General features: G+C 47.6%; 1 protein-coding gene across 7 annotated transcripts in view; it reads left to right on the top strand.

Annotated features, from left to right (window-relative positions):
* frya (furry homolog a (Drosophila)) overlaps window positions 1–12443 on the top strand; it is a 73599-nt gene that overhangs the window by 34756 nt on the left and 26400 nt on the right. For all 7 annotated transcript variants that reach the window (XM_048980676.1, XM_048980677.1, XM_048980674.1 and 4 more), the window contains 22 exons: window positions 13–114; window positions 994–1097; window positions 1811–1919; window positions 2170–2256; window positions 2602–2773; window positions 2904–3036; window positions 3287–3394; window positions 3528–3783; window positions 4109–4276; window positions 4365–4451; window positions 5209–5468; window positions 5700–5889; window positions 6166–6290; window positions 6938–6995; window positions 7597–7688; window positions 7825–7997; window positions 8714–8874; window positions 9604–9714; window positions 10358–10512; window positions 11258–11357; window positions 11467–11638; window positions 12077–12336. In XM_048980676.1, coding sequence (XP_048836633.1) covers window positions 13–114; window positions 994–1097; window positions 1811–1919; window positions 2170–2256; window positions 2602–2773; window positions 2904–3036; window positions 3287–3394; window positions 3528–3783; window positions 4109–4276; window positions 4365–4451; window positions 5209–5468; window positions 5700–5889; window positions 6166–6290; window positions 6938–6995; window positions 7597–7688; window positions 7825–7997; window positions 8714–8874; window positions 9604–9714; window positions 10358–10512; window positions 11258–11357; window positions 11467–11638; window positions 12077–12336 — 3183 coding nt within the window. The remainder of the gene's footprint in view (window positions 1–12; window positions 115–993; window positions 1098–1810; window positions 1920–2169; window positions 2257–2601; window positions 2774–2903; window positions 3037–3286; window positions 3395–3527; window positions 3784–4108; window positions 4277–4364; window positions 4452–5208; window positions 5469–5699; window positions 5890–6165; window positions 6291–6937; window positions 6996–7596; window positions 7689–7824; window positions 7998–8713; window positions 8875–9603; window positions 9715–10357; window positions 10513–11257; window positions 11358–11466; window positions 11639–12076; window positions 12337–12443) is intronic.

Below are 12443 nucleotides of genomic sequence, written 5' to 3'. Positions count from 1 at the left end.
CACCCCGCACAGGCCCTGTACCCTTTGGTGACCTGCCTGCTGTGTGTCAGCCAGAAGCAGCTCTTCCTCAGTCGGTGGCACGTCTTCCTCAACAACTGCCTCTCCAACCTGAAGGTAAGCGAGGCCATGTGACCCCTGTGAGGGTTTTGACATGTGTGGCAGCTGCAGGTGATTGGCCTGCAAACTTAAGTGGCCACTATTGAATAATTAATGGCTGTAATAACTCTACTTATTATTGAACAACGGGGTGTGGGACAGATGACTGATTTCATGGTTAGGACACGGGGCAGAGATGTTTATCTGATGCAGGTATAGGAGTGTATTTTCACTCGCTATCGATTTAAAACTGCTGCGCCTCAATAAATGTATGTTCTTGGTTTCGCCCTGTCCCCTGGACGAGACACAAGCACGTCTGTCAAGTGAATCCCTGAATCAAAGAGCCCCCCCCAAGCCCCGTCCTCCTGCCTGCCTCATCACTTAGCGTGAGGAGAGACGCTACCATGGCAATCCGCTGAATGACATCACATCCGCTGAGTTTCTAGGAGACGGTTTAAAGGGAGGGAAAAACCATGCAAACCAATAGCACAGGGAATGAGTCAGCTGAAGGGGGGGGGGGGCAGAGGTGCCAGGCTTTGTGGTCGCCATAGGTTGTGGAGCTGTGTAGGCGGTGGAAAACTTCCTGGCAGCAATCTCATAGACTTTAATATTATTTTTAGTAGTGTTATTAGTAGTAGTGATACGGTAACAGTATAACATAACCTGTATAGCCTATGTTGCATATCTCTTTATCAGATAAACTCTGGGAAACAGGCTCTCTGATTCTTTGGAATTACCAGGCCAAATGGTATAAGTGATCATAGTTGTCATTGCGTATTCTAACCTTACAGAATAATTTTTCTTTCAAGGAAAAGACGATATCCTGTTCCTCGCTTGTTGTTATTACGGTAGATTTCCATTGGCATTATGGTTAACGACGAGAGGTTTGCCTTGCAGAATAAGGACCCCAAAATGGCCCGGGTGGCTCTGGAATCGCTGTACCGCCTCCTCTGGGTTTACATGATCCGGATCAAATGTGAGAGCAACACGGCGACACAGAGGTAATCGGCATCTCTCTCGAGTCACTATAGGTGACCGTGTTGCTCATTCTGCAGCTACTACTAAGGCTTCCAAAACTATGACACACCCCAACCACTCCCCTCCCAAACCACACACCCAGAGACCGCTGTGGGGCCTAGCCAATAGCAAGCTCTCAAAGTTAAAGTCAGGTCAAAAGATGTTTCTGTTTCAAAACTACTAGTCCGTGAATAGATTTCTCTTTAATACCAATGGAGAGTATGCAAATAAATAAAGAAACTAGCAAAAGTTAAAATTCCCAGCTTCATCTCCAGCATTTAATATCCAGTTTCACTTGATCTCATGTCAGAGGTTCATTGACTTGCTATGGAGGTGAAGCCTCCGGAAAGCAGGATATAAATAACACTTAGATGCCCCTGCTAGCTGCATTGCCGGGGGTAAGAGAGGGAAGGACCTAGATGAGACAGAATGACTTCTGAGTCACTGGGAGCTGGCAGTGGGCCAGGTTGCCAGTGTAACATAGCTGGAAAAGAGCCTTGATATCATTGTGAGCGAGTATCTTTGCTTTGTCTTAAGATATTTAGCGTGACATCACCTCTTACCGTATATGCAAGTCGATCTTTTTAAAAAGGTGCTTCTCTTTCCTGACATTTCCCTCATTATTGTGAGCGATGAGCTTCTCTCATTCCCGGTTCATGTTATGACTTGTATCGTCACCTCGGTCTCTGTCCCACAGCCGCCTCACCACCATCATCTCAAACCTGTTCCCCAAGGGGTCACGTAGCGTGGTTCCTCGGGACATGCCTCTCAACATCTTTGTCAAGATCATCCAGTTTATTGCACAGGTACTTCTAAAACATCCATCCAGCAGCCATGTACTCTTCCGGAAATCTCTTTCTCTCTCTCACACGCACACTCATAGTACAGTATTTACAAACAACTCATATACTTAATGGACAAACATATACACAATGCCTAACCACTATTCCAAAATAGCTACTCAGCAATTGTTCTCAGTAACACAAACATACCTATCAGCTACCTGAGTTTGTCATTTGATATGCAGATAACAGTTTTTTTCCCCTCTCAAAACAGGAAAGGCTTGACTATGCCATGAAAGAGATCATCTTTGACCTACTTTGTGTAGGTAAACCAATGAAAGCTTTCAACCTTAACCCAGAGGTAAATAAATATCACTTCAGTGCATATTTGAACATTTTTTGAATATAATTATCGCGGGCTGGCTGAATGACAAGAGGATTTGTTCTCCTTGGAAATTTGCTTAAAAACTACTAAGCATATAGCAAAAATTATTAGTAACACTTTCTATGAATTCTATGTCTATAAGAATATTTGAACACATTATAATGCATTCATAAAGCATTATAAGCATAGCTAGTTCTATGGTAAAATAAACCAAAGTGACATAGTCTGAATGTGTTACAGTAGGAAAACAAGTTTGCAGTGACAGACAGTGATCTTGGTAGCAGCAGTAGACTGACTAACATCCATTTGTTGGCCCATCAGAGGATGAACATTGGCCTCAGAGCATTCCTGGTCATTGCCGACAACTTGCAGCAGAAGGACGGAGAACCCCCCATGCCTAACACCGGGGCCACACTGCCCTCAGGAAATACACTCAGGGTTAAGAAAACCTATCTGAGTAAGACCCTGACTGAGGAAGAAGCCAAACTCATTGGTAAATAACTGTCATCTCCTGCGCTGTCCGAACAATGCAGGGTTTTACCTTCATTCCTTCGTTGACAGGTGCACCGCTATCCGCTTGTCGCTCATCTTCATGGTGCTTGCCTCTGTTTGGCACTCCACAGGCATGGCCATGTACTACTCGCATGTGCGTAAGGCCATCGACAGCATCCTGCGGCACCTCGACAAGGAGGTAGGAAGGTGCATGATGCTGACCAACGTGCAGATGTTGAACAAGGAGCCGGAGGACATGATCACGTAGGTCTTACCCTTGCTCAGTGGTTTCCGTCCATGTTCATGACCTCTTGGTAGACAGGTGCACTGGGTATTATTGTAGGCAAATGGGGTTTTCAGCATGGGTTTGCCCTTTCATTCCCACCATCCAATGGCATTGGTTCCTTGGTAATAGTCTCTGTAGTGTAGGCCATTGTAAAACTCTCGATGTAATGAAGGTTGCTTCTAAAAATTGCCCAGACGTGACCTTGAGGGTTCTTCCCTTCTCTGTCAGAGGGGAACGGAAGCCAAAGATCGATCTCATCAGGACGTGTGTCGCTGCGATCCCTCGTATCCTACCTGATGGCATGTCCAAGCTGGAGCTCATTGACCTGCTGGCTCGGTGAGCATATGTGGTGCAACCCTGCAGTTGGCTCAGAAATCTGATTCATGCAGGACTGTACAAATAAATCAGCACTAGCTTGTCGTAAAAAACAGATTAAGACTTGATGCGTGTTTTTCTATGTGTGTCCCAGGCTGACAATCCATATGGATGACGAACTGCGCCTGATTGCCCAGAACTCCCTGCAAAGCCTGCTGCTGGACTTCCCGGACTGGCGGGAGGATGTTCTGTTCGGCTTCACCAACTTTGTGCTCCGGGAAGTGCAGGATACCCACCAAGGGCTACTGGACTCGTCCCTCAAGCTGCTTCTGCAGCTGTTGACGCAGTGGAGGCTGGCACTGCAGACACCCTGCAAGGCCCATGAGGCGCCCAGGGCCTGCTCTTCTGAGGTTGGGGCAAATCCTGTTTTTCTCTAGGTTCCAAGCATTTATTCCTTACCTGTGGGTTGCTATAATTTACCTGAAGAATGAGATACTATGTGAGATACCATATGGCTCAATTATTATTACTTGGTTGACGTTCTTGGTGCCTTAATGGCTGTATAAGAATACATTTTCCAAGAAAGTCTGTGAAATGGACCCTGGTAGCCAAGGATCTTCTCATCATCTTGTATATACTTCTGATGCATTTTATGTTTCACTGCTGTCTGTGATGTTGGTGCTATCAGTAGCAGGATCTGTGGTTCACATCCCAGGATGCCACTGTATCTTACAGCTGCTTCAGTCGGGCCCCTCCTCTCAGGGCCCCCGCGGTCTGGTCCTGCATGCTGTGGAAGGCCTGGCCCTTGTGCTGCTCTGCTCCTGTCAGACGGGCACCCGGAAGCTAGCCGTCACCATCCTCAAGGAGATCCGCTGCCTCTTCACAACCATCGGACAGGCGGAAGTGAGTTAGGGCCCGTGAGTCCGGGTGGAGCGTCCAGAGCATTCCGGATCCCATAACCTGTGTGTCTGGTCTTATTTTTGTAATCAAGGACGATGACAAGCCCATGATTGAGGTCTTGGATCAGCTAAGCTCAGCAGCTTTGGAGAGCTTCGTCCACGTGACCGTGTCCGACTCGGTGAGCAGTGCTGTGGGACATTACTTTCGGTCATTAGAACACAAGGGAGGAGAACAGAATACGAGTTAGGCAGACATTGATGGCCTGCAGAATTTATAGCTCATCTCTCTATAATGAGTGACCATAAATGTCAAGATATTGCTCCTCGCAGCGATTTTGCTACATAATGTTGTAATTTGCGCACTGAAACTCAGAGGCTGGTAGGCTGTCAGGTCATTAATTGTTTCTGCTTGCTAACGAAGCCCCCTTTTCATGCCATTAATTAAGCTTGCTCTCTTGCATCGATCGAGTGGTGGGAGGAGAGGGTTCCCATCCATCATAATGCTGCAGAAATTAGGGCTACTTTTAACCACCCAGTGGTCTGAGGCGTCATGGTTACATAAAACCGCTTCGCCTACGTGGCAGAGCAGCTCAGGAGTGAAACGGTGTGAGTCACTAATGACAGTATTGCTACTTTATAGCCTTTTTTTAAAGAGCAGTATTTAGTTTATGATTTGAGTGACAAGGTGAAATTCTGGTCGTTTTGCATTTGTTTTGATGTACGTTTGATCCCCCTCGGGGGAAGCCCTAAATGACGTTATAAGACATCCTATCTGAAGTGTCCCCTGCCTCAAGTCCAGTGCTTCCTGGGACAGACTTGCGGCTCACAATGGTCATGGAAAAACTCTACATGCTGCTATTTTGTTATGTTCCGTACACGTGAAACTCTGACTCACTATGACTCAAAGAGTGACTCCTGATTGTGAATGTTCTGAAGGCCAACTTGATGCCGGGCCACCAAGTGGACCTCCTGGGGCTGGTGGAGTGGAACGCAGTGCTGGTGAACAGCCAGTACGACGTGCGCAGCCCTTCGCACGTGTGGATCTTCGCCCAGTCGGTGAAGGACCCCTGGGTGCTGTGTCTGTACAGCTTCTTGCGCCAGGACGGCCTGCCCAAGCACTGCTCCATGGCGCTCAGCTACGCCTGGCCCTACGCCTTCACCCGCCTGCAGCTGCTCATGCCCCAGGTGGACCCCACGTGAGTCCTTCACACCTCCCTGTTTTCCAATGAGCACCAGACACTGAAGCAGATGTGCCGTTTTTGGTTTTCTTTAGAACACTCACCATTTTCTCCACAGTCTCTTCATTTCCTCCTAATTCTTATACTCAAGCTGTACAACAGGGCCTTCGAAATTGCCTCTGTTAGGCCCATATACTGTAAATGCCAAATTTATTGTTTTGCTTTCTTACCACTTCTCGAACTTTGCAGAAACCCTCTTTACGCCAAGAAAACAAACTCAGTAAGTGGAGGGGACAACCTGGTGACCTTGTGGAGGAACTATCTTATCCTCTGCCTGGGTGTGGCCAAGCCCAGCATCATGAGTTCAGGACACCTGCGGGCGTCCATGCCTGAGATCACGGCCATCACACCCGACGGCAATGTCAGCTGTGACACCAAGGTCTGTCCCCAGCCCAGTGCCTTTCACTCTTCTCACAGCTCTCACTCGCCTGGCATTATTCTAGGTCACATGATAAAATCAGCTTCTTGTTTCATGCTAGGAGTTTACTTTCCTCTGACACGTATGGCCTAGTAGTTAGCGGTTTCACAGGAATGCTCTGACTGCAACTCAGTTTCCTGACAAGAGCTTGTTAGTCTTGGTCATCATGCTTATGCAGCCTGGACCGAGTAAGCGGACCCCTATGCGTCTGTGTGTGTGTGTGGCTCTGTCGAGTAGGCGATCGGCATGCCCTCTGTGGCCTGCTTGCTGAAGCAGCTGGTCCTGCTGATGAGGGCGGAGAGCATCGAGGTCACCGAGTCACTGGTGCTGGGCTTGGGACGCACCAACGCTCTGGTGTTCAGGTAAGCGACACAGATGGGGAGGGGGGCATATGTCACATGACACAATGCCAGTGCAGGGTTTCACACAGGGAAAAAGTACATGATGAGGGGGAAAAAAACATCCCGTGTTCCAGTCACATCTGAGGTAACCGCATTCAGATACGTACTGAACAAACATCACTTTAATCAGCATCACACCAGGACCATCGCTGACACGTGAGTGAAGGTCACTGATGTTCTGCTGGAGTGCTTAATTAGATCTGCCGCCCATTTTCTATTCCATTTGCTAGGATTAAGACCTAAACAGATAAGTGTTTGATCCATGATTATTTTGGCACTGAGCATTTCAGTACTTTTCACGTGGCCTTGTTTCACTTTTTAATGACCTCTTCATTAATAATGAAATGCTAAAAATCCATTTCAGTTGTTCAGTCAACCAATGCATTTAGTAAGATTGTTTACATATTTCTGTATAAATCATTGTTTTTGTAGTTCTGCATATATCCTGTTTTGTTTCACAATTCTCTTAATCACCTGTCTCTATCTCCCTCCTTCTCTCCCTCTTTCTTTCCCTCATTTTCTCTGCCTCTCTCTCTCTCTCTCTCTCTCTCTCTCTCTCTGCATCTATCTATCTCTGTCACTCTGTTTCTCTTTCTATATCTCTCTAGGGAACTTATAGAGGAACTCCATCCCTTAATGAAGGAAGCTTTGGAACGGAGACCGGAGGTAAATCAGCCTTTTCCTCCTCCAAGCATCGTCGTGTTTCCTCATTTTGAGATTCGTGTTTAACTGGGGTGGCATTCATCTGTGGAGCCATATTTAGCATCAGGGCTGGACTGTAAGCCTGCATGTAGTCGATATCGTGTTACAGTGTAGGACATGGCTGAAGCGAGACTGTGTGCTCGTCATGTCACCTCCATGCTATGCCTGCTCGCAGAGACGAGCGCCTTGATTTGTGACTTTCCCAGAAGGGCCGGGGAATGCGGAGATGCGAAGGATTAGTCATTGTGACTGAATGTGTTTTGACGGCGGGGCGCTCCTGTTCTTATTCACACTGTCTGTCCAGTCATGGTTTGTGGGAAACCTTCAGCCTGGGCATTTTGTAATTCAGATATTGCAGCAACGCTGGCAGCGTGACATACGTAGAGTAGGTAAAAGGTCATTTGTGACGGCAAAAATCATGGAGCCTCTTCTGGTCAGTGGAAGTTTAACTTGTTTTTGCGAGAGAAGATAGAAGAGAATAGAGATGACTTGCATCATGCTCTTGTGATGGTCTTGGCAGACTCGAGGCAGCACTAAAGTATGGCGGCTGTTTCTCTGGTTCCAGAACAAGAAACGCCGCGAGAGGCGGGATCTGCTGCGGCTGCAGCTTCTGAGGATTTTCGAGCTGCTGGCTGATGCTGGCGTCATCAGCGACAGGTGGGCGCTGGCCTGGACCCCTCAGCGAAAGCTTCTGCGTCCCATGCATACTCACACGCTCTGCCATCCCGCTGGACTCTGCCTCTGAGCAGCAGGACACTCATTCACACACCTTCTCATTCTTTCCCTGTCCCAGCACCAACGGGGCCCTGGAACGAGACAGCCTGGCCCTGGGGGCCCTCTTTTTGGAGTATGTCGATCTCACCCGTATGCTGCTAGAGGCCGAGAACGACAAAGACATGGAAGTCCTCAAGGACATCCGCGCTCACTTCAGTGCCATGGTGGCGAACCTCATCCAGTGTGTCCCCGGTAACTGAGGCTGGGGGGGGGGGGGGGGGGGGGGACATTCCTGAGCAACATTTATGCATCATGACCCTGGCTGTTATACACATCCATTAGCTTTGGCAGCTTTAAGCTAACAGTGCCGAGGGGCAAAATTGTTTCTGCACCATTAAGCTGCAGGGTCGTACTAGAAAGGTTCCTGGATCATGGGCCAAGAAGTAAGCTATACTCTGCTCATGTTACCAGACGATCCTACTTAACCTCCCCAGAGCAAGAAAAGAAGAAAAATAACCCCTCCAAGCATTGTAGTGATGCAGAATTTTCCTACTTTTAGCGATCTGTAACTCATCCTTACAAAGATCCAAGTTTAACTGCAGCCAAAGCCAAGAGCGATTCGCTGGGCTCTTGATCTCTATTAGGCAGTTTCCCAGGAGACTTTGAGCCAAGAGACAGAGAAGCCTTATTGAAAAAAAAAGAAAAGTAAGAGCAGATAATTGCTCACCGTGAGCTACGCAAGGGCTATTTCTGGACTTCCCTTTCAGAATAAATGAACAATGACTTAACAAGCTATTAAGTAAAGGCCAGGCTAAGAAGTATTTCTGTTAGAAAACACAGTTTGGTTGCCAGGGGTCAACAGTTGATTGAAAATGGACACGTAGGTGGTGTTACTTTCTAACCCGCTGTTCTGCTTCACTGCCCCTCCACCCACTTCTCCCCCCCACCCCCCCCACCCCCCATGTTAGTCCACCACCGGCGCTTCCTGTTCCCCCAGCAGAGCCTGAGGCATCACCTCTTCATCCTCTTCAGCCAATGGGCGGGGCCCTTCAGCGTCATGTTCACCCCGTTGGATCGTTACAGCGACCGGAACCACCAGATAACTCGATACCAGTACAGCGCCCTCAAGGTATCCCCAACCCCCTACATTCACGTTCTCTGTGCATTTACTCGCTCACACCGAATAGTTGATTGAGTTCCATAAAGTTGTTCCTAGTTCTGCGATTGACTACGGGTGCAGTGTAATATAAAGGTACAACGTAATGGAGGTGAAGAATGAGAAACAGGATATTCTGCTGACTAAGCGCACTGTTTGCTGAGTGCGGTTGAAAGGGGGGGAACACCTTTGACATGACCTTAGCGTTGTTTGTCACTGGCTACGAATGAGCTGTCAGCTGCAAAAGGTGAGAGTGGGTGGAAAATTCCAGCAGCTCCCGATCACGTCATTCACCTTGTAGGCCGCGCTGACTTTGAAACCCTATCGGCATATCGCCCGGCCGGTAGCTTGAGACGCCTTCGCAGATCCCAACAATAGGGTTGGCTCTGCAAATGGCTTATGCGTGGGTGTCATTCCTTTTGTGGAAAGCATGTAATTTCAGTCAGCTGTAAAGCGGCAAAAATCATAAGGCACAGCGAAAAATGGCCCAGGGGGATCTATCCAACACCGCATGTTTGTTCGCGGGGGAGGGGAGAATAGTGTCACGTCTTCCCTTTCAACGTACATCCGAATGCCAAGTCCTGGTCGTGATCTGATCGTAATGATAAGCCCAGGAAGCAGCACTTGACAGCCCCAGGAAAAATTCAGCAAACCAACCAGGCCTGTTTTTCTTTTGTCCGACACTCTCGGTCTTGTTCTCAGGCTATGTCGGCTGTCCTGTGCTGCGGACCTGTGTTTGATAACGTCGGCCTCTCTCCAGATGGCTACCTGTACAAGTGGCTGGATAATATCTTGGCCTGCCAGGACCTGCGGGTAAGTGGTCAGAGCTGCTGAACAAGAAACAAAACTACGTCCCAAAAGTGAGAATCTTTGTGTCTGGTCTTGACCCCTGGGACCCCAACGTTCTGTAAATGATCTCATTTAGGATCTGCCTCCTCGCCTGTCATAAGGGTGTTTTTCTATCTAACCCTTAACTGGACACTGCTGCAGTCTTGCAAACGTTTACATTTCAGTGTGTAAGAATTTGACAACCAGCCTTAGTGCCCAATAAGTGTTGTGTGTCATGTCTTGCTACAGCTGGGATTTTATCAACAGTGGGATGGGGACTTACGTCAAGATGACTTGCATAAGGTGTCGATGTTTTAGACTGAATTCAGACTCTGGGAATTTCTGCTGTCATGCCATTGCGATACTTGTCTAAATGTAGCCTGGAAATTCTCTGGTTTAGGTTAATGTCCCTCAAGAGTAGGTTGTTTACATGAGAGCTGATTCACTGTAAGTTCTCTTGTGTCTCTCAGGAAGACTATCCTGATTGCCAGGTAAAAAGGCGTTGTTTAATCATGAGAAGTGAGAAGGCTATGCGTGCTGTAAACTCTACATGAAGGAACTGTCCATGTGCTCTCTAGCTTGCACGACGCCTGCTGATGTTATTCTGTTGTTCTGTCATGTGACGCAGGTCCACCAATTAGGCTGTGAAGTGGTTATCTTACTGTTAGAACTCAACCCAGACCAAGCAAACCTTTTCAACTGGGCCGTGGATCGCTGCTTTACCGGGTCCTACCATCTGGCCTCTGGCTGCTTCAAGGCCATTGCCACCGTTTGTGGGAGCAGGTATGGTCCTCTTTGGATCTCCTCAACAGAAATACATTGATTTTCATTAATCATAATTAAAGAGCTGATCTCTAAAACTCACTCATTACAAAGGATACACTTTTGTACAAAATTCAGTGGACTTTGTAAATTTAAGGTTCTTTGTTGGATTACATGAGGATTGAATTTTGGTTCCCAGTATTGTAACATATGACATGGAAACCTGACTTTTGGTCATTGGCGGTCTCACCTGAAAAGCAACAAATGGAGTGTCTGAGTTTCAGAAATTTGTTCTTCATTTAAGAGTTTAGCCAGTTCAATACCCAATTTTTATCTAATATATACTTTTTATGATTCTGATATTCAGATATAAAGGTCAGATATATTTTGTCTTACACATCCAGTAACGTCTAATAAGTTTGAGCAATAAAACACTTATCAGATCTGAGGTTCTTAAGAATTATCTGTGAGGGTTAAAATCAGCAGTTCTAGACTTGAAAGAAACAGTTTGTCTGATGTCCCAGCAAACAACATTCATTTCAGACCAGACTTCCAAAAATGGAGATGAGGATTAATGTACAGACACGAGGCTTGGATTCCCATTGTCATACATCCCCTTCATTGTTGTGCTTTTCTGCCAGCACCTTTAATTAAGCTGCTGAACCATGAAGTCACGCGCACCTATTGTAAGCGACTAAATGCCTGCACGCTGACACGCTCGCCGGTGTGGCATGCAGTCCGACTTGTGTGCTGTTATTGTTTGCAGAAATTACCCTTGTGATCTGGTGACCCTGCTAAACCTGGTGCTTTTCAAGGCGTCGGACACCAACAGGGAGATCTATGAGATTTCCATGCAGCTAATGCAGGTAGATGTGTATAAACACACAGACACGCACACACTCCTGAAGACACATATACGCTGGTACACTGGTAAAAGTTGATTCTAAAGGGAAGATGCTTTTTTTTCTTGTATAGATTCTGGAAGCTAAACTGTCAGTGTATTCTAAGAAGCTCAAAGACCAGAAGTCCAGCAGCATCCTGTACAGTACCCATGGCCCCCTGGCTCCCCTCTACAGCATCTCCCTGTCCCAGCTCTCCAGCCAGCTGGCCAGAATGTACCCCCAGCTCACCTTGCCTCTTTTCTCAGGTAAGTGCCCATGTTTCCACAGTGACATAACCCACCATGCATTCTCTGTAGCTCTAAGGGCAGATCACACTAGCACTGAAACTACATTCAGGACTAAAGGATTTGATGCACAGGATAACCTTTACTGTACCATCTCATCTATGAGCTCCACAGTAGTCACCTCCCAGTCACATGCTCATATGCCCCTTAATCACATAGCCTCACGCATGCTTGTTTCCATGGTGACTGGGGATTCTGACCTTCCTCAAAGCTCGTAGAAAGTAATAACCGATATATCAAGCATGGCTTTAGCTGTCCTGGTCACAGAGGAAGATGTGATCTCTAACCCTTCAAGCCAGCTTCTAAACTAGTCATTGCAGCCCATTTTGTGGGACATCTAAAGACGGTTTAACGCCATTGTATGGCTACCTGCTGCGGTTCTCTCCCTCCCAAACTCAGAGGTCAGCCAGCGGTTTCCCACCACCCACCCCAACGGCCGCCAGATCATGCTCACCTATCTCCTGCCGTGGCTGCACAACATCGAGCTGGTGGACAGTGGCCTGCTGCCCCAAGCCTCCCGGCCCTGCTCCCCCGAGGGGGGGGCAAACAGCCGGCCTGGAAAGAAGGATCCCTCGCATCACTGGCTCAGGGGCAGCGGCTGGGGCTCGCTGCAGGCCACCTCGCTGGTGCTCAACAACCTGATGTTCATGACTGCCAAGGTGCGAGTCCTTCTAACTGCCAGCTTCTCTGTCTCGAAATTTTTGAGGAGTTCACCAAAGTATAACCTATGGCCATGGCAGCATAACTTGATTCAATATAATTTATT

Source organism: Brienomyrus brachyistius, chromosome 17, assembly GCF_023856365.1.
Source record: "Brienomyrus brachyistius isolate T26 chromosome 17, BBRACH_0.4, whole genome shotgun sequence".
NCBI classification, from domain to species: domain Eukaryota; kingdom Metazoa; phylum Chordata; class Actinopteri; order Osteoglossiformes; family Mormyridae; genus Brienomyrus; species Brienomyrus brachyistius.
The sequence above is the reverse complement of the archived record's forward strand: the minus strand, read 5'-3'. Positions and strand labels throughout refer to the sequence as shown.